The sequence below is a fragment of the Manis javanica genome, chromosome 6 (genome assembly GCF_040802235.1).
Source record: "Manis javanica isolate MJ-LG chromosome 6, MJ_LKY, whole genome shotgun sequence".
NCBI lineage: Eukaryota > Metazoa > Chordata > Mammalia > Pholidota > Manidae > Manis > Manis javanica.
Window position 1 is genome coordinate 107255695 of NC_133161.1, and position 22441 is coordinate 107278135.

Here is a 22441-nt window from a genome sequence, read left to right on the forward strand (position 1 = left end):
TTTTGGGGATGGGGTAGGAGGTGTCAGGGGGAAAGAGATGGGAGAAGAAAAAGAAGAGCTGATTGGAGAAAGGTAGCAGAGAAGGTCTCCCAGCCCAAAGGGAAGGCAGGCCGGGCTGGGGGGCTCACCAGAGGGGCGCCGACCTGCCCAGGCCACCATGGTACACCAAGGGGCTCCTCCCAGCTCCCTGGGGAGGACGAACTGGGGAGCACAAAATAACCATGTTCAGCAAATTGAAGAGTCCTCATTTAAACTTTCTTTAAATGAAAAGATTTTGCTTTTATTTCCCTTCTAAGCCCCCTGGCCTTGGCCCCCAGTTCACTCACTCATTCATTCCTTCACTCATTCACATCACCAGTTTCCTCAGCACCTCTGTGGCATGGTAGACACCTCTGTAGACCCTTCCAGGCACTAGGGAGGCAGTCGTGAGCAGACTAAAGTCCTACACTGGGAAGCAGTGCACGGCGACAGGCAGTGTAGAGTCAGCTATATGGGCTTAAGTGCTGGGCAGTCGGGGGAGCAGGCAGAGAAGGGGGCTCTGCTGGGGGTGGGGAGGCACAATGATAAAAGGCTCCTCAGGGAAACCCTGGGAAGAAGGGTGCTCTTGACAGACAAACTGAAGGAGCAGGTGAGAGGGTGACATATGATGATCTGTAGGGAAGAGGGATTCAGGCAGTGGGACAGCATGTGCAAAGGCCCTGAGGCGGGAGCATGTCTGCTGTATCAAAGAATGGCAAGGCAGCCAGTATTGTTTCTTCTCTCCCTACCATGTGAGATCTTGGCCCACATTCCTCCCCTGCTCAAATCCCTTCTGAGAACCCCCACTCCAGGCCTGTTTGGATAGGGAGAACTTCCAGCCTTGCCACCTCACTCACTTCTTTGAAGGGTATCCTACAAATTCAGCTCAAATCTGACACTATCTATACAGCCTTAGATCCCACTGGTAAAGGGCACCGTCCATAAGGCCATCCCTATGTCAGAGCCAATCAAAGTCCAGGCTTTCACCTGTGCTTCTAGCCCACTGTCTAAAAATCAGAAGTTCGCACAACCCCGGTTGGGTCATTTGTTAGAACGACTCACAAAATTCGGATCATTTTTAGAACAACTCCCAAAATCCAGAGTACTTATAATAAAGGATATGGGCTGGACAGCCAGATAAAGAGGTACCTAGGGCAAGGCCCCGGAAAGGTCTCCAACGGCAGGAGCTTCTGTCCCTGTGGAACTGGGATGTGCTGCCCTCCTTCCACAGGATGTGTTCACCAGCTCAGAAGCTCATCAAAACTTGTTCAACAGTTTCTATAGAAGATAGGACAATTCAAGATGATGAAAAGAGAACATGTAAATGGAGCTCCAGGTTAAGATGTGGCCACATAGCTGAGGTGAATAAACAGCTACAATTACATACCACATATTTAGGACAGAAAAATCAAGAGTGGTAACACACAGAGTCACACATCTTTTACTGTCCAACAAAATTAAACAGGTAAAAGTCCTTGCTGACTTTTGAATCTAAACGTAGATGCAATTTATATCTAATTGCAGAATCTATATTCAAGACGTCATTTGTTTCATGGTTGTAGCAGAAAGGGCATTGTGAAATAAAGTGAATCTCAACTACTGTGCTACTTGGGAAAGAGGAGCCCCCCAGAAAGGAAAGTGAACAATTTAAATTAACTGTCAAGGAAAATTTTTGGCCGTGCTGCAAACAAACTAGAAATCTTTCAGAAGACGCACCTACAGACACACACACAAAGACGGAGCAATTAGAATGGAATCAAATAACCAAAATCACAGGAAACTTCATTACTATTTTAAAGTCCATATAATGCTCCACTACTATTGAAATGACTCATCTCTCCTATACAGTGCAAATGAAGAGGCTGTCACAATTTTGCTCATGAGAATACTGTTGGCTTTCTTTTTCCAAATTTTCAGTAATAAAACTTTAAAGTATGTTATCTGTGATTACAAAGAGAAAATTAACCAATGTAAAATTGACCTAAATTAACATGGAAAGTAAACGGGTGGGAAGGGAGAAGCGTTTTTATAAACTATCGAGTGTAGCCGCCACATCCCCTTCCCAGAGGGTGGAGAGTGGGGCTGAAAACCCAACCTCTTTTCACTGGATCTTCCTACTGATGGGCTCCAGCTTGAAACTGCTTGGGAGCCCCATACTAAGTCACCTAGGGGTGATCAAAAGGGTTCCTGATGAATAATAAGACACTCCTATCACTTAGGAAATTGAGGAGTTCAGGAGCTCTACGACAGGAAAGGGGACGAAGTGGGAGAAAGATGGACGGACGCTGGACAGGAGAATGAAGCAAGAAAGTCAGGCTGGCCCTCAAGGGATGCCCCTGTAACGGGCATCCCATTATATCACTTCTATTTTCTTGAACTTTGAGGATAGCTATGCTGAGTACACTGTTTTTCAGTTTTCCCCTACCCTGGGATATCCCGTGGTCATCCTCTCTGCAGGGAGTGTTCCTGCGCACAGCCCTGTGTAGCCGGGAACCCATAGGGCAGGCAGCAGGGGGAAGCCAGGCCAGAGGCAGGATTGGTCCTTTTCTGTGCTTGATGCTGGTTTTCTCTATCACGTGACTTTCATGTTATGTTAATATATACTTTGCTTCGTTCCAGAAAAGAATTAATATCACTCTATGCTACAATTCATACCTTTCTCATCCAGTGACTTGGAATCCTGGGGGCAGAAACCATGTTTTTAATCTCTACTTTGTCATTATCTAGTGCCATCTGGCATTCAACTAATGTTTAAATGGAAAAAAACGGAATTATTTCCCTCAAGGAGAAATCATTACGTTTGGTCCGAAATAATTAAAGAAGCAGTAAGAACAAAGAGAACCAATAAAGACTGATACGTAATCATACTGTTACCATATAAATGTCAAGATTTGCTTGTGTCCTTTTATTATACATGTTACACTCCCGGGCAATTAAATTAATACTGGAGGTATCTCTCGGGGCAATTAAATATTTCGATAATTGAGTATTCTTTCACATGATCTTCCGCTACCAAAGACATCCGTTTATTCAAAACAAAAGGATTAAAAAAAAAAAAAAACGCCTGTGGCTCCTCCTCCAGACAGCCCCTCCCAACAGTGGTAAACAGAAGGGCCTGTTCCCGCCGGAGGCACTATCCTTGCAGTGTTTGGGGATGTTCAGAAACTCTCATCCTTACAAGAGATTTTTTTCCTAATATCAAACACAGAGCTGCTGCTATTCCCGGGGTCTGTGCGCCCAGGGCCGAGGACACCCGCCCCCGGTCGGCGGGAGAAAACGCGGGTGGCTGACGGCGCGCCCACACCGCACACAGCGTGAAGGCGGTGAGCTCCTCGTTCCAGGCTGCCCGGGGGCACGTGTGGCGCCCGGTTTCCCGGGGAAGCCGCGGACGGGACGGGGTCGTGCAGGCGCTCGGAGGCCCCCGGCTGCAGGGGCGGCGGCTGGGCGCAGCGGGCTCTGAGCGGCTGCGCGGGCGGCGCCGGAGCCCTCTGAGCGCACCCGCCGCAGCCAGGCCCCGCGGGAGGCTCCCGCCCACTCCGAAGCCCCGTTCGCGGCCTTCCTAACGGGCCCCTCGCTGCCCGCCGCGCGGGGCCCCGGAGAGGCTGCCGCCGCCAGTGCGCCGCGGCTCGGCAGCGCGCTCCGGTGGAAACGCGCCTGCAGGATACTTGTCCCGGTGCGCACGCCGTACCGCGCGGCCGCGAGGGCGCGCAACGGAAATGGGCGAGGTTATGTCGAAGAGGCTGAAGCTGCATCTGAGCGCGGAGGCAGAAATGGAGGAGCGGGCATTCGCCAATCCCTTCCTAGACTACGAGGCCGCCGCCGGAGCGGCCGAGGAGCCAGGCTGTGCTCGCCCCCAGCCCACCACCGACGAGCTCGGCCTGCCTTTCCACGACGACGGGAAGGTGAGTCGGTGGACCGGGCGGGGCGTCGCGGGAGCTAGGGCGGAGGGACCGCCCACACGCCCCGTGACGTCATCCGATCGCGCCCCGCGCCCCGCAGGGTGGGCCAGAGAGCGTAGGTCAGCGCACGGCCCGGGCTGGACTGGACCTGCGTGGAGAGCTGCGGCTCGCCGGGACACTCTCGGTGGCGGGACCCTTCCTGGTCGCTCGTGCCGTTGGAATGCACCGGTGGGGCGCTGTGTTTCGTGGCCCTTGGAAGCGTCCGTCCGAGCTCCAGGGTCGGAGGATATGCACTGCCCTGAGCACACTCCCACCTCGAGTTGCGAAACGAGCCCGCTGACAACCGCTTATGGCTTTCCTGAGGCCGGCTCTTTCGTGGGGCCCGGCTCCTGGTCCCCTGACCTTGGAATTTCCGGCTTAGGAACCGCAAAAGCATAGTTCATACAGGGTAGCGTCATTTTGATGGGTCGTGTGTGTGCCCAGGTATCTGAGTACACTTTAGCTTGCTAGGGGAAAAGTGGAAATAAAGGAAAGCGTGAACATCAGCAGAACTGTTTTAAGGTTTGGTAGAACCACGTTTACTAATCATCGTTTCTTCACCGGTCTCAGTGTTCTAAGTCCCACTTACCCTCCGGAGCTCCCCATGTATTTTGTATTCAGAAAGGTACAAGTTTGCTAAAACTACTAATAAAATTTTGAAGGGGCCATTTGTCTGAGTACGGAATCTTAGGCAAGTGAGGGCTTCTCTAAACCACTCTTTTCTTATATGTGATTAAAAGCTGGATAAAAATAGGTAACTCACAGTGGTGTTAGTGATTGAATTAGGTAAAATACCTAAGTTGACTGGCAAACTGCCTTATAAAGTACCTAGTAGACCTCCAATACATGTTAGTCTCTTCCCCTTGAAAGTTCAGCCTTACAGCTTAGAGTTCATATGCTAATATTAATTTTTCTCTAGATTTCTTCTGTTTTCAAATACATAAGTGTAACTCCAGGGAGAGGAAATCCTGGGACAAAATGCCTCTAACACTGAAATCAAAGGGAGAAATAAAGTTTAAAACCCGTTTATTGCTTACAAACTGCAGACCAGGGCCATCTGTTTCCTTCTCAACTAGAAGTAAATTAGACCTCCCCCTCAAGTAAATAAGCCCTCAATTGCCTGGGTAATGACCCATTGGCATGGAGATGAACCACTTTTCACCCCTGAGGAATGCCTATTAATATACAGATACAGTAAAGCCATACTTCTCTCCACCCTGGGTAGCACTACAACCAGGTGAGATATTCTGGAAACATTACAATTTTACCCACAGGCCACCCCTCCAGAAATTGCACCTTACCCTTTACTCCTTCCCCATCTTTTGCAATGGTCCCTGGGCCAGAAAACTGAAGCATTGTGACCAGACTAATGACATACAATAGCAACAGCAATAGAATCATGATAATCCTCAAGCCAGAGGATTCAGCCTATGTAGATTAAGTAAATGTGCTTTATAGCACAATCTCTCACTAAGCACAAAATATGTTTAATACACTAACACACTATTATTATCATTGGCTACACTTGTTTACTCATTCGTAACAACCATGCTAGATTACTCAAAAACCTTTACCAAACATTAGACAAAGTCAAGCCTCCTAAGCATTTTTTCTTGACAATAGCAGTAAAAAAGCCATAGGATTCAGCTAGGTTCAAAGTCCTATGCAGGTTAAGTCCAAAGCTCGTCCATTCCAACAATCACGTGGCAGCTGCAGCCAGGGGGCACATCCAGGCCACAGGGACTGTAGAAGAAAATAACCATGATCTTTGGGGTCACTCTGCTGTTACTCCGGGAATACACAGGAGGCCAGCTTCCAGGCCTTTTCCCCAAGATGCCAGAAGAGCCAGCCATCGCCAGTACATGTGTTGAAATGTCCAGGGCCATGTCCATTTAACAGTATCTAGTTTCCATTTTATTTCTAATTGCTGCTCCCATCTTTACAATGCATGTCTAGTAAAGTGGGTGCCTTGATCGCTCTCAATCACCAGTGGCTGGCCATAGACTGCAAAGAGATGCTCCAGGCTCCTCTTAGTGGTTTGCTGATCCTCACGATGTGCAGAAAGAGCAACCAATAGCCCAGTGGCTGTATCCACACACAACATGGCATACCAATATGCTTTTGATATGGTCAAAGGCCCATATAGTTGTCTGCCACTTGAGAGGGCTATTGGCCCCCATACTATTGTCTCCTGCTGCTGTGGGACTCGGTGTAAGTCCCTCTGAGAGCACACAAGGCACTCTTTCCAGGCTCTGCTGACTTCTTCAGAAGTCAACAGGCTACAGCCCACATTGTCTTTTGCGCCACGTGCAACAAACAGTGATGTAGCCATTGGGCCACATCAGAGACAGACATTCCTTTTAGCCAGAGCACTTGGGCCAATGCGTCTGCATTATTATTCCCTGGAGATGCCAAAGGCAAATGGCTAGTCCCATTATATACAGTAGGTGTCTGTACCACACCACTCCATGGCCTTTGGGTCCAGTCTCACACCCACCCTGTGATGGGGTAGGTGGTTATTATCTTGGTCAGAGCTGTTCCGGTGATGGGCTCCGTAGCCACCAAGGCATGATACACAGCACACATTTGTTTCTCTATCAAGGTGTACTGGACCTCTGCTCCTTTCCATAGTTGTGACCAGGTTCCAGCCGGCAGCAGGAGCAGCAGAAGCAGCCTTCGGCTTGGGCCCCAGGCCGGGGTCGGCACGGCCAGAAGAGGTGGTGGCACCTTCATGACCACACAAGTGCAGACAAACGTCCCTCTGCACAAGCACCACTTCTCACCATCATCTCTAGGGGAAGCGCTCCCAAAGGTCACCCCCTGTGACAGATTTAGGGTTCAGAGATGCTGTCGACTACCGCCAGATTAACTCCAGGGAGAAGAAATCCCGAGATAAAATGCCTCTAAAACTGAAACCAGTCAAATGGAGAAATAAAGTTTAAAACCCCTTTATTTCTATTTTTTCTTAAAAAATTTTATTAAGGTATGATTAATATACACTCTTATGAAGGTTTCACATGAAAAAACAATGTGGTTACTACATTTACCCATTTTATCAAGTCCCTGCCCATACCCCAATGCAGTCACTGTCCATCAGTGCAGCAAGGTGCCACAGATCCACCAAGTGCCTTCTCTGTGCTACACTCTTCTCCCTGTGATCCCCCACACCATGTGTACTAAACATAACACCCCTCAATCCCCTTCTCTCTCCCTCCCTACCTGCCCTCCCACACCCCTCCCCTGTTATAACCACTAGTCACCTCTTGGAACCTCTGAGTCTGCTGCTATTTTGTTCCTTCAGTTTTGCTTCATTGTTATACTCCACAAATGAAGGAAATCATTTGACATTTGTCTTTCTCTGTGTGGCTTAGTTCACTGAGCATAACATCCTCCAGCTCCATCCATGTTGTTGCAAATGGTAGGATTTGTTTCCTTCTTATGGCCAAATAGTATTCCATTGTGTATATGTACCACATCCTCTTTATTCATTCATCTATTGATGGACACTTAGGTTGCTTCCATATCTTGGCTATTGTAAAAAGTGCTGCTATAAACAGGGGTGGATATGTCTTTTTAAATCTGAGAACTTGTATTCTTTGGCTAAATTCGAAGGAGTGGGATTCCCAGGCCAAATGGTATTTCTATTTTTAGTTTTTGAGGAACCTCCATATTGCTTTCCACGATGGTTGAACTAGCTTACATTCCCACCAGCAGCATAGGAAAGTTCCCCTTCTCCACATCCTCACCAGCATTTGTTGTTCTTACTTTTTTTGATGCTGGCCATCTTTACTGGGGTGAGGTGATATCTCATTGTGGTTTTAATTTGCATTTCTCTGATGATAGTGATGTGGAGCATCTTTTCATGTGTCTGTTAGCCATATGAATTTCTTCTTTGGAGAACTGTCTCTTCATATCCTCTGCCCATTTGTTAATTGGGTTATTTGCTTTTTGTGTGTTCAGGGGTGTAAGTTCTTTATGTATTTTGGATGTTGGATATGTCATTTACAAATATATTTTCCCATACTGGAGGATGCCTTTTTGTTTTGTTGATGGTGTCCTTTGCCATACAGAAACTTTTTAGTTTGATATATTCCCATGAGTTTATTTTTGCTTTTGTTTCTTTTGCACGATGAAATGTGTTCAGGAGGAAGTTGCTCATACTTATATTCAGGAGATGTTTGCCTATGTTGTCTTCTAAGAGTTTTATGGTTTCATGACTTACATTCAAGTCTTTAATCCATTTCAAGTTTACTTTTGTGTATGGGGTTAAACAGTCCAGTTTCAATCTCTTGCATGTAGCTGTCCAGTTTCGCCCACACCACCTGTTGAAGAGGCTGTAATTTCCCCATTGTATATCCATGGCTCCTTTATTTATATTAATTCACCATATGTGGTTGGGTTTATATCAGGGTTTTCTAGTCTGTTCCATTGGTCTATGGGTCTCTTCTTGTGCCATTACCAAATTCTCTTGATTACTTTGGCTTTGTAGTAGAGCTTGAAGTTGGGGAGCGTAATGCCCCCAGCTTTATTCTTCCTTCTCAGGATTGCTTTGGCTATTCTTGGTCTTTTGTGGTTCCATATGAATTTTAGAACAATTTTGTTGAAGAATGCTGTTGGTATTTTAATAGGAATTGTATTGAATCTGTAGATTGCTTTAGGCATGATGGCCATTTTGACAATATTAGTTCTTCCTATCCATGAGCATGGGATGTGTTTCCATTTATTGGTATCTTCTTTAATTTCTCTTAAGAGTGTGTTGTAGTTTTCAGCGTATAGGTCTTTCACTTCCTTGGTTGAGTTTATTCCTAGGTATTTTATTCTTTTTGATGCAATTGTGAATGGAATTGTTTTCCTGATTTCTCTCTCTGCTAGTTCATTGTTAGTGTATAGGAATGCAACAGATTTCTGTGTATTAATTTTGTATCCTGCAACTTTACTGAATTCAGATATTAGATCTAGTAGTTTTGGAGTGGATTCTTTAGAGTTTTTTATGTACAATATCATATCATCTGCAAACCAGGACAGTTTAACTTCTTCCTTGGCAGTCTGGATGCCTTTTATTTCTTTGTGTTGTCTGATTGCTGTGGCTAGGACCTCCAGAACTATGTTGAATAGAAGTGGGCAGATTGGGCATCCTGTTCTTGTTCCCAATCTTAAAGGAAAAGCTTTCAGCTCCTCGCTGTTAAGTATAATGTTGGCTGTGGGTCTGTCATAAATGACCTTTATTATGTTGGGGTACTTGCCCTCTATACCCATTTTGTTGAGAGTTTTTATCATTAATGGATATTGAATTTTGTCACATGCTTTTTCAGCATTTATGGAGATGATCATGTGGTTTTTGTCCTTCTTTTTGTTGATATGATGGATGATATTGATGGATTTTTGAATGTACCATCCTTCCATCCCTGAAATTAATATTACTTGATAATGATGGATGATCTTTTTGATGTATTTTTTAATTCAGTTTGCTAATATTTTGTTGAGTATTTTTGCATCTATGTTCATCAGGGATATTGGTCTGTAATTTTTTTTTTGTGGTGTCTTTGCCTGGTTTTGATATTAGAGTGATGCTGGTCTCATACGATGAGTTTGGATGTATTCCCTGTTCCTGTACTCTGGAAAACTTTAAGGTGGAGGATGGGTATTAGGTCTTCACTAAATGTTTGATAAAATCAGCAGTGAAGCCATCTGGGCCACAAGTTTTGTTCTTAGGTAGTTTTTTGATTGCCCATTTGATTTCATTGCTAGTAAGTGGTCTGTTCAGATTTTCTGTTTCTTCCTTGGTCAGCCTTGGAAGGTTGTATTTTTCTAGAAAGTTGTCCATTTCTTCTAGGTTATCCAGTTTGTTAGCATATAATTTTTCATAGTATTCTCTCATAATTCTTTGTATTTCTGTGGTTTCCGTAGTTATTTTTCCTTTCTCATTTCTGATTCTGTTTATGTGTGTAGACTCTTTTTTTCTTGATAAGTCTGGCCAGGGGTTTATTTATTTTTTAAATTTTCTCGAAGAACCACCTCCTGCTTTCATTGATTCTTTCTATTGTTTTATTCTTCTCAATTTTATTTCTGCTCTAATCTTTATTATGTCCCTCCCACTGACTTTGGGCCTCATTTGTTCTTATTTTTCTAGTTTCATTAATTGTAAGTTTCTATTGCTTACATGTGGTTGTTGTTCTTTCCTGAGGTAGGCCTGTATTGCAAATTACTTTCCTCTTAGCATGGCCTTGGCTGCGTCCCATACATGTTTTGGTGTTGAATTACTGTTGGCATTTGTTTCCTTATATTGCTTGATCTCTGTTTTTATTTGGTCATTGATCCATTGGTTATTTAGGAGCATGTTGTAAAGCCTCTATGTGTTTGTGGGATTTTTCATTTTCTTTGTGTAATTTATTTCTTGTTTCATACCTTTGTGGTCTGAAAAACTGGTTGGTACAAATTCAATCTTTTCGAATTTACTGAGGCTCTTATTGCGGCTTAGTATAATGATCTATTCTTGCAAATGTTCCATGTGCACTTGACAACAACATGTATTCTGCTGCTTTTGGGTTTAGAGTTCTGTAGATGTCTGTTAGGTCCATCTGTTGTAATGTGTTGTTCAGTGCCTCTGTCTCCTTACTTATTTTCTGTGTGGTTGATCTGTCCTTTGGAGTGAGTGGAGTGTTGAAGTCTCCTAGAATGAATGCATTGCATTCTATTTCCCCTTTTAACTCAGTTAGTATTTGTTTCACATATGTAGGTGCTCCTGTGTTGGGACCATAGGTATTTATAATGGTTATATCTTCTTGTTAGATTGACCCCTTTATCATTATGTAATGTCCTTCTTTGTCTCTTGTGACTTTCTTTGTTTTGAAGTCTATTTTGTCTGATACAAGTACTGCAACTCCTCGTTTCTTCTCTCTATTAGTTGCATGAAATACCTTTTTCCATCCCTTTACTTTCGGTGTGTGTATGTCTTTGTGTTTAAAGTGAGTCTCTTATAGGCAGCATATAGATGGGTCTTGTTTTTTTATCCATTTAGTAACTCTGTGTCTTTTGATTGGTTCATTCAGTACATTTACATTTAGAGTGATTATCGATAGGTATGTACTTAATGTCATTGCAGGCTTTAGATTCGTGGTTACCAAAGGTTCATGGTTAATTTCCTTACTATCTAAGAGACTAACTTAACTCACTTAATATGCAGTTACAAACACAATCTAAAGGTTCTTTTCTTTTTCTCCTCCTTTTTCTTCCTCCTCCATTCTTTATATATTAGGTATCATATTCTATACTCTTTGTCTAGCCCTTTTTTGACTTTGGGGATAGTTAAGTTAATTTTACTTTTGCTTAGTAATTACCTGTTCTACTTTCTACTTTCTTTACTGTGGTTTAATTGCCTTTGGTGACAGCTCTTCAAACTTAGGAACACTTCCATCTATAGCAGTCCCTCCAAAATAGAGTGTAGAGATGGTTTGGAGGAGGTTAATTCTCTCAGCTTTTGCTTATCTGGAAATTGTTTAATCACTCCTTCAAAGTTAAATGATAAATCTTGCCGGATAAAGTAATCTTGGTTCCAGGCCTTTCTGCTTCATTGCATTAAATATATTATGCCACTCCCTTCTGGCCTGTAAGGTTTCTGCTGAGAAGTCTGATATTAGCCTGATGGGCTTTCCTTTGTATGTGATCTTATTTCTCTCACTGGCTACTTCTAATAGTCTGTCCTTATCCTTGATCTTTGCAATTTTAATTACTTGCTATTTTAATGTCTTGATGTTGTCTTCCTTGAGTCCCTTGTGTTGGGAGATCTGTGGATCTCCATGGCCTGAGAAACTATCTCCTTCCCCAGATTGGGGAAGTTTTCAGCAATTACTTCCTCAAAGACACTTTCTATCCCCTTTTCTTTCTCTTTTTCTTCTGGTACCCCTGTAATGTGAATATTGTTCCATTTGGATTGGTCACACAGATCTCTCAGTATTCTTTCATTCTTAGAGATCCTTTTTCTCTCTGTGCCTCAGCTTCTTTGTATTCCTCTTCTCTAGTTTCTATTTTGTTTATCATCTCCTCCACTGTATCCAGTCTGCTTTTATTACCCTTCATTGTGCTTTTCAATGATTGGATCTCCGACTGAAATACATTCCTGAATTCTTGAATATCTTTCCGTACCTCCATGAGCCTAAGAATGATTTTTATTTTGAACTCCCTTTCAGGAAGAGTCATGAGGTCCATCATCTTTCTCAGGGGTTATATTAATTTTACTCTGGAACAGGTTCCTTTGGCGTTTCATATTTGTGTATGGCGCCCTCTAGTGTCCAGAAGCTCTACGCTCTGGAGCTGCTCAGCACCTGAGGCAATGTCGGGGGTGGCAGAGGAGTGGTATTGGTACCTGGGGAGAGGAAAGAGCTTAAACCTGTTTATTTCTTACAGACTGCGGTCAAGGGCCTTCTCTTTCCTGCTTGGCTGAAGTAAATTAGACCTCCCCTTAACCCCTCAGGTTCAGATAATTCCTAGGTTGCACAGGCAATTACCCATTGATATGTAGACGATCTGCTTTCTACCCCTGAGGAATGCCTATTGATATGCAGATGCATTAAAGCCCAGTGAGGTATTATGGAAATATTACAATTTTATCCACAGTAAGATTTCTCTTGTGCTTGTGATTTAGTGTTCAAATTTTTTTATAATAAAAGTAAATCTCTGCCAAGCATTAAAAAGACTCATCGTTCATACTTATCAGTTGCTATGTCAATACTCTTTGGAATAACAAGGCTATAGGAGTGTTTACTGAAATGAACTTCTGACCACTATTTGTGTCTCCATGAGAACAATAAAGAGATGTGAGCACTTGAGTTTCATTTAATACCTCACAAAAGGAGATACACACTGGTTCTGAAATTATGTACTTTTCTTTTTACCCTTTATATCTGGTAAACTTGATTTTGACCTCAACTATATACCAACCTGACTTATGTGAAGAAAATGGAACCACAAATAACTAATTGGGTTTGTTATTATTTATCTCTATGCAATTAAACAAAAGAGGTTGGGGTGGACACTGTACCAGTAGTTTGATCATATGATAAAGAAAGGGAAATGGAAATTGTGTTGTTCCTGAACATGCAAAGGAGAGCGCATTAAGGTGAGAGGAGCATTGTGATTTTAAAAGGTGGAGACAATGCTTATTAGTTACAGGAAAATCATAGAAAGACAAATTGTCTTCTGTATAGATATTTTATGATTGGCAGATTATTACATTTTTAATCCTTAAAATGTTAATTTAGGAATGTAATTAAGATAAAAGATATCAAATATGTTTGCATTTGTTTTGATAGACATGAAGTTGTTTAAAAATTGAAGGTGTTTGGATTGAATTGTGTCTTCTAAAAAGGCATGTTGAAGTCATAACTGCTGGAATTTCTGAATGTACCTTATTTGGAAATAAGGTTATAGCTGATATTATTAGTTAAGACAAGGTCACACTAGAGTAGGGTGGCTTTTAATCCATATAACTGGCATCCTCCTAAGAAGACAGAGACAGAAGGAGAAAAGATGGCCAACTGATGGTGGAGGAGAGATTGGAGAGGTGTGGCTACAAGGAAGTGAATGTCATAATTGCCAGCAAACTAGAAGATGTAGAAGGCAAGGAAGGATCCTCCTCTACAGGTTTCAGAGGGTGCATGGCCCTGCCACCAGTGTGGTTTTGGACTTAGAACTGTGGAACTATACATTTGTGTCGTTTTAAGCCTCTAAATTCGTTTCAGCTTCCCTAAGAATCTAATGCAGAGGGTAATTTGTAAATTAGGCATTGAGAAACAATTTTATCTTGATGATATGTGCAGTTAGTGAGGAAAGATTACATAAAATCTACCAACACAATACTAGCTTATTCTTAGTATTCTTTAAGACATTTACTCAATCCTATTTTAGATTAGTTGTATATATGTATGGTATAGTCAATCAGTAAAATTCACCTCCAATTCAAAAGCAGCTTGTCTGATTCTCTGAATTATGTTGGTATGAGTAGGCTTTTGTAACATTTCTCACAACATTGGGACAGATATTATAAGAAGCAATTGATCAATGTAGTAGCAGTTTTTTAAGAAATATGAAAGGTATCTAAGTAGACACTGTTGGCTGCTTACCTAACAGCCATTTCTTCCCTTCCTTTTACTTCATTTTGTTGTGGCCATGGATTTTAGGCAAAGAGCCCAGCACCAGAGCCAAGTCATGATTAATCTGAGACAGTGGTTCTCAAAGTGTTCTTCTCTGTCCAACAGCATCAGCTTTATCAAGTGTGTTGTCAGGATCTAATCTGGAGACACAAACCACACAGTAATTTGATAGGGAAAGTTCAATATAAAGAGTTATCACTAATCATAACAACATTGGAGCAATGAGAGATTGCCTCACAAGAAGTAAACAGAATTCTGAAGTGTAAGAACAGCAGATTTAAGGAGCAGGGCCATTCCTTAGAAACTTATTATCTCACACATTTCCTGAGGGTTAGGAATCTAGTTGCCAGATTCCTGAGAGTCTCTGGCTAAGGGTGGCAGCCAAGCTGTCAGCTCACAGTTGTCTGAAGGCTCAGCTGGGGCTGGAGGGCCTGCTTGCCCATCACTCTCAGGGCTGTGGGCAGTCTTCTCTAGTTCCTGGTGGGAGGCTTCAGGTTGTCACCACAGGAGTCACCACAGGCTGCTGGCTTCCCCTAGAGTAACCAAAGAATGTGCTAGAGTACCCAGGATGGAAGCTGCAGTCATTAGCAATGTGACCTCAGAGGTGAAGCACCATCCGTTAAGCCAAGACCTTACACCCAGCCCACACTCACGGGAAGAGGTCGCACAAGAGTGTAAATACACAAAGGCTTAGAGCCCTGCATCCCAGACGGAGATCTGGATTTCTTGGGGAGGCAGAGGCATAGCCATAGCTCCCTGGCTGTAAGAAACGAAATGTAGCTGTTGAGCCAGTGGAACTTGCTGGAAATATATCCTTCAGAACCATGAAATGAGTGTTGTAGTAAGTGAGACTATATACAGAATGTCATGGGGCACCAGAGAAGGAAGAAGAGAGATTAAAGTTCTGCCTGTAGGCATGACAGGTAGAAGAATAGGTCACCCCAAAATACACTTTGAACTGATTACTTTTGAGAAATGCAGAGGAGAATCTCTGAAAATAAGGGTAGATATCTTTTGTAAGAGACACGTGCATGTATAAAAGACGTCTCCATTTAGGCAGGATGGCCATTTTGACAATATTAGTTCTTCCTAGCCAAAAGCATGGGATGAATTTCCATTTATTAGTATCCTCTTTAATTTATCTTAGGAGTGTCTTGTAGTTTTCAGAGTATAGGTCTTTCACTTCCTTGATTAGGTTTATTCCTAGGTATTTTATTCTTTTTGATGCAATAGTGAATAAAATTGTTTTCCTAAAATTGTTTCATGTCTTAGATTCAGGTCTTTGATCCATTTCAAGTTTACTTTTGTGTATGGAGTTAATAATCCAGTTTCATTCTCTTACATGTCTCCTTGTCAGTACCAGGTAAAGAAGGATGACTAAATATGCGGAAGCTCTTTATCAGTGGAGAAGGCATAGATGCAGGTCTCTGTAAGAACCCCAGCCGTGTTTACTGTGCTTTTTCCGGTCAGCTCCCCACTACATCTCTTTCATCTTTAGCTGAAGATGGTATTTAAATGGCAGCTTGAGCCCTCTTGGGGAGTTACTCATTTTCCTGGATGTATCTCCCCCGCATATATGAGGTATACATGGTATACGTTCTTGTTTGGGAACTTCTGTTTGTTTTTCTCTTGTTTATCTGTGTTTTATTACAGGGGGAGAGGTGGTCTCAGGTAAGAATAACCTAGAAGGAGAGAGGGAAAAATTTTTCCCCCTCTTGGCATGAGGGAAGGCTTTTCAGATAAGATGACATTTATGTGGCACTTGAAGGGTTAAGTGATGTTAAAAGATAAACTCAGGTATATTTTAAAAATTTTCATTGAGGTATCATTGATATACAATGTCACATTGCTTTCAAGTATTCAACACAGTGGTTCAACCATTGCCCATATTATTAAGTCCTCACCCCCTCTAGTACACCTACTATCTGTCAGCATAGGAAATTGTTGCATAACTATTGGCTATATTCTCCATGCTCTACTGCCATCCCCGTGACCAACTTACATTATGACTGAGAATTTTTATGTCTTTTTATCTCCCTCACCTTCCTCACCCACCTACCCAAACCCCCCCCACCCCATGATAACCACCAGTCACTTTTCAGTGTCTATGAGTCTACTGCTATTTTGTTCATTTTCTTTTCTTTTGTTTTTAGATTCCACAAATAGGTGAAATCATGTGGTATATGTATTACTCTGCCTGGCTTATTTCACTTAGTATAGTACCCTCTGGGTTCATCCATGTTTTTGCAAATGGCAGGATTCCCTTTTATTATGACTGAATAATATTCCATTGTGTATGTGTACCACCTGTTCTTTATCCATTCATCTATTGAGGAACATTTAGGTTGCTTCCATAACTTGGCTATTGTAAATAGTGCTGCAGTAAACATAGGGGTGCATATGTCATTTTGAATCAGGAATGTTTTCTTTGGGTAAATTCCTAGGTGTGGGATTACTGGATTGAATGGTATTTCTGTTTTTAGTGTTTTTAGGAACCTCCACACTGGTTTCCACAGTGACTGCTCCAACTGTCATTCCCACCAGCAGTGTAGGAGGGTTCCCTTTTCTCTGCATCCTTGCCAACACTTGTTATTTCTTGTCTTTTGGATAGTGGCCATTCTAACTTGTGTGAGGTGATACGTCATTACGGTTTTCATTTACATTTCCCTGATGACCAGTTATGCAGAGCATCTTTTCATGTGCCTGTTGGCCATATTTATTTCTCCTTTAGAAAAATGTTTTCAGGTCATCTGCCCATTTCTTAACTGGGTTATTTATTTTTTGGTGTTGAAGTATGTAAGCTTTTTATTTCGGATGTTAACCCTTATTATATGAATCATTTAGTAATATATTCTCCCAAACTGTAGGGTGGCTTTCTGCTCTGCTGATAGAGGTCTTTCCTGTAGACACGCTTTTTAGTTTAATGTTGTCCCACTTGTTCATTTTTATGTTGTTTCCCTTGCCTGAGTACATTTACCCGGGAAAAAACTTCTCATGCTTACGTTCAAGAGATTTTTGCCTGTTTTCTTCTAATAGTTTTATGGTTTCATGTCTTACATTCAGGTCTTTGATCCATTTCAAGTTTACTTTTGTGTATGGAGTTAATAATCCAGTTTCATTCTCTTACATATCACTGTCCAGTTTTCCCGACACAAGTTATTGAAGAGGCAGTCTTTTCCCCATTGTGTATCCATAGCTCCTTTATCATGTATTGTATGTGGGTTTATATCTGGGCTCTTTATTGTGTTCTATTGATCTGTGGGTCTGTTCTTGTGCCACTACCAAATTCTCTTGGTTACTGTGGCTTTGTAGTAGAGTTTGAAGTTGGGGAGTGCAATCCCCCCTGCTTTATTCTTCCTTCTCAGGATTGCTTTGGCTATTTGGGGTCTTTGGTGGTTCCATATGAATTTTAGAACTGTTTGTTCAAATTCTTTGAAGAATGCTATTGGTATTTTCATAGCAATTGCATTGAATCTGTAGATTGTTTTAGGCAGGATGGCCATTTTGACAATATTAGTTCTTCCTAGCAAAAAGCATGGGATGAATTTCCATTTATTAGTATCCCCTTTAATTTATCTTAGGACTGTCTTGTAGTTTTCAGACTATAGGTCTTTCACTTCCTTGGTTAGGTTTATTCCTAGGTATTTTATTCTTTTTGATGCAATTGTGAATAAAATTGTTTTCCTAATTTCTCTTTCTGCTAGTTCATCATTCGCATATAGGAATGGAAAAGATATCTGTGTATTAATTTTGTATCCTACAACTTTACTGAATTCAGATATTAGATCTAGTAATTTTGGAGTGGATTCTTTAGGGTTCTTTATGTACAATATCATGTCATCTGCAAACAGGGACCATTTAACTTCTTCCTTACCAATCTAGATGCCTTTTATTTCTTTTGTTGTCTTATTGTCATGGCTATGACTTCTAGTAATGTGTTGAATAAAAATGGGGAGAGTGGGCATCCTTGTCTTGTTCCTGATCTTAGAGGAGATCTTTTCAGCTTTACACTATTAAGTATGATGTTGGCTGTGGGTTTGTCATATATGGCCTTTATTATGTTGAGGTACTTGCCCTCTATACCCATTTTGTTGAGAATTTTTATCATGAATTGATGTTGAATTTTGTCAAATGCTTTTTCAGCATCTATGTAAACATGATTTTTGACCTTCTTTTTATTGATGTGTAATGGATGATGTTGATGGATTTTCAAATGTCGTACCATCCTTGCATTCCTGGGATGAATCCCACTTGATCATGATGTATGATCCTCTTGATGTATTTTTGAATTTGGTTTGCTGATATTTTGTTGAGTTTTCTTGCCTCTTTGTTCATCAGGGATATTAGTCTCTGATTTTCTTTTTTTGTGTTGTCTTTCCCTGGTTTCAGAATTAGAGTGATACTGGCTTCATAGAATGAATTTGGAAGTCTTCTCTCCTAATTTTTGGAAAAGTTTAAGGAAAATTGGTATTATGTCTTCTCTAAATGTCTGTCTGATAAATTCAGTGGTGAATACATCTGGTCCAGAGATTCTTTTCCTTGGGTAGTTTTTTGATTACTGATTCAATTTCATTGCTGGTAATTGGTCTTTTCAAATTTTCAGTTTCTTCCTGGGTCAGCCTCAGAAGGTTGTATTTATCTAGAAAGTTGTTCATTTCTTCTACGTTATCCAGGTTGTTAGGAAATAATTTTTCAGAGTATTCTCTAATAATTCTTCTTATTTCTGTGGTGTCTGTCATGATTTTTCCTTTTCTTATTTCTCATTTTTTTGTGTTTAAATTCTCTTTTTTTCTTGATAAGTCTGGCTAGAGATTTATCAATTTTGTTAATTTTTTTCAAAGAATCAGCTCCTGCTTTCATTGATTCTTTCTGTTGTTTTATTCTTCTCAATTTTATATATTTCTTCTCTGATCTTTATTATGTCCCTACTTCTACTGACTTTGGGCCTTATTTGTTCTTTTTCCAGTTCCAATAATTGTGAATTTAGACTCTTCATTTGGTATTGTTTTTCCTTCTTTAAATAGGCCTCAATATCTATATACTTTCCTCTTAGAACTGCCTTCACTGCATGTCACAGAATTTGGGGTGTTCAACTGTTGTTTTCACTTATCTCCATATATTAGTTGATCTCTTTTAATTTGGTCATTGATCCATTGATTATTTAGGGGCATATTGTCTAGCCTCCATGTGTTTGTGAACCTTTTTGTTTTCTTTGTACAATTTATTTCTAGTTTCATACCTTTGTGATCTAAGACGTTGGTTGGTACAATTTCAATCTTTTTGAATTTTTTGAGTCTCTTTTTGTGGCCCAGTATGTGATTTTTTTCTCGAAAATGTTCCATGTGCTCTTGAGAAAAATGGGTATCCTGCTACTTTTGGATGGAGTGTTCTATAGATGTCTGTTAGGTTCATCTGTTCTAATGTGTCTTTCAGTGCCTCTGTCTCTTTATTTTCTGTGTGGTTGATTTGTCTTTGGAGTGAGTGGTGTGTTGAAGTATCATAAATTTAATGCATTACATTCCATTTCTTCCTTAAATTCTGTTAGTATTTTTTGTACATATTGTGTGCTCCTATGTTGGGTGAATAGCTATTTAGAATGGTTATATTTTCTTGATGAACTGACTCCTTTATCATTGTATAATGTACTTCTTTGTCTGTTGTTACTTTCTTTGTTTTGTGGTCTGTTTTATCTGACACAAGTATTGCATCTCCTTCCTTTTTCTCCCTATTGTTTGCATGAAATATCTTTTTCTATCCCTTCACTTTTAGTCTGTGTATGTCTTTGGGTTTGAAGTGGGTCTCTTGTAACTAGCATATAGATGGGTCTTTCTTTTTTATCCATTCTTTGTATGTGTGTATTTTGGTTGGTGCATTCAGACCATTTACATTTAGGCTGATTATCAATAGATATGTACTTATTTCCATTACAGGCTTTGGATTTGTGGTTACTAAAGCTACAATGGCAGCTTCTTTGCTATCTACAGTCTACCTTATTATGCTCTTATAAACACAATCTGAAGAGTCTTTTTTTTTCCTCCCTTATTTTTATTCCTTCTCTGTTTATATGTTAAGTGTCATATTCTGTATTCTTTGTGTATTTCTTGACTGACTTTGTGGGTAGCTGATTTAATTTTGCATTTGGTTAGTACTTTATGGGTCTTCTTCCTTTGCTGTGAATTTATTTTCTCTAGTGACTGCTATTTAGCCTTAGGCACACTTCCATCCAGACCAGCCCCTTTAAAATACACTGTAGGGATTGTTTGTGGGAGATAAATTCCCTGAAATTTTGCTTATCTGGGAATTGTTTAATCCCTCCTTCAAATTTAAATGATAATCTTGCAGGGTAGAGTATTCTTGGTTTGAGGCTCTACTTTTTTGTTATTTTGAATATATCATGTCTCTCCCTTCTGGCCTATAAGGTTTCTGCTGAGAAGTCTGATGATTCCCTGATAGGTTTTCCTTTGTAGGTGATCTTTTTCTCTCTGTAGCTGCCTTTAATACTCTGTCCTTGTCCTTGGTCTTTGCCATTTTTTTAATTATATGCTTGGTGTTGTCTTCCTTGGGTGCCTTGTGTTGGGAGGTCTGTGGACTTCCATGGTCTGAGAGACTATTTCCTTCCCCATATTGGGGACATTTTCAGCAATTATTTCTTCAGAGACACTTTCTGTCCCTTTTTCTCTCTTCTTCTTCTGATACCCCTATAATGCAAATATTGTTCTGTTTGGATTGGTCACACAGTTTTCTTATTATTTTCATTCCTAGAGATCCTTTTTTCTCTCTCTGCCTCAGCTTCTTTGTATTCCTGTTCTCTAATTTCTATTCCATTTACCGTTTCCTCTACCTCATCTAATCTGCTTTTAAATCCCTCCTTTGTTTCATTACAGTTACTGTATTTTTTAAGGTGTCTGTTTCCCTCCTGAATTCGTCCCTTAGCTGTTCAGTACTTCTTGTAGCTCCATTAGCATGCTTATGACTTTTATTTTGAAATATTTTTCAGGAAGACTAGTAATTTCTTTCTCTCTCACCAAGCCCTGTTTCTGGTGTTTGAGGGGTTTTGCACTGAACAAGGTTCTTCTGTCTTTTCATAGTCCTGGAGCAATGGGAGTGGTTGCAGGTGAATGGCCCGGGTGTCAGCTGGGAGGGCAAAGTTCCTTCCTGCTTCCCGGACGCAGTGCCTTTCTCCACTGTCTGTTCCAGTTAACCACATGCAGGGAGCGGCCTCTGTGTTAGTCCCCTTATCTGCTGTGGGTGGGGCCACCTTCAGGAAGGCCTGTGGTGACAGCTGGGGTCGCAGGCGAGCAGTGCAGGTTTTGCCGCGAGGACAAAGCCCTTTTGTGCTTCTCTGCTGCAGTGCCTGTCTCCACTTTCTGGGCTAGTTAGCCGCTCCTAGAGAGTGACCTGTGGGTTAATCCCTTAAACTGCCATGGATAGGGCTGCTCTTGTGCTGGCCTAGGCTATGGCGGGGGTCACAGGTAAGTGGCACAGGTGTTTGCAGGGAGGGAAAAGCCCTTTTGTTCTCCCCTGTCACTGTGCCTGTCTCCACTGTCTGGGCCAGTTTGCCGTGTGCAGAGAAAAGACTCTATGTTATGCTGTGTAGTTTCTGTAGGCGGGGTTGCCCACCTTCTCGTCTGCAGCAATGGTAAGGACAGTGGGTTTGTGCTCAGGTGGCAGTGGGGAGGAAGGAGCAGCAGGCTGTTTGTCATGGTGAGGGACCTCAGGATGCATTGCCAGCCAGGGGGATGGAGCACCTGAAGCTCCTGAAAGTTCCCAACCTGCTGGGCTGAGGGTGCCAGGACAATTTTGTCCACCTGTTCCTTCTCCTAAATGCTGGCCCCTTCAGCAGCCCTATGTTGAGAAGTCCTACAAAGCTCCTGCTTTTCTTTTGTCCCAGGGCAGCCATTTATGGGAAGTTGTTCACAGTCTTAGTCTCTTACTTTGGTTTTCAGCCCCTCTAATCTCCAGAGCACCATGCAGTGTGGGTCTGTGCTCTCAGGGTAGATTTCTAGTGCTGGTTAACAGTCCTGTGCTTCCACTCCCTCCCCACTCTGATTCTCTTCCTCCTGCCGGTGAGCTGGGGAGGGGGGAGTGCTTGGGTCCTGATGGCTTGCGGCTTTTTGCTTTACCCTTTTCCATGAGGTGTTGACTTCTCCCGGAAGTAGGCTGGCTAGTGTACCGTTACTTCTAGTCACTCTTTTAGGAATAGTTGTATTTGCTGTATTTTCAAAATACATGTGGTTTGGGGGAGATTTCTGCCACACTTCTCAAGCCATCTTTTTTCCTCTCCCCTGTGTCATTTCATTTTAATCACCTGTAATATTTGTAAAATTTATATATCCT

General features: G+C 41.7%; 1 protein-coding gene across 3 annotated transcripts in view; it reads left to right on the plus strand.

The window, feature by feature from the left end:
* The first annotated feature begins 3044 nt into the window (after positions 1-3044).
* LOC118967753 (LanC like glutathione S-transferase 2) overlaps positions 3045-22441 on the plus strand; it is a 177603-nt gene continuing 158206 nt past the window's right edge. The window contains exon 1 of one of the 3 annotated variants that reach the window (XM_073239176.1): positions 3045-3920. In XM_073239176.1, the coding sequence (XP_073095277.1) occupies positions 3735-3920 (186 nt within the window). In that variant the 5' untranslated portion in view covers positions 3045-3734. The remainder of the gene's footprint in view (positions 3921-22441) is intronic. The other 2 variants (XM_073239178.1, XM_073239177.1) reach the window with 2 other exon arrangements.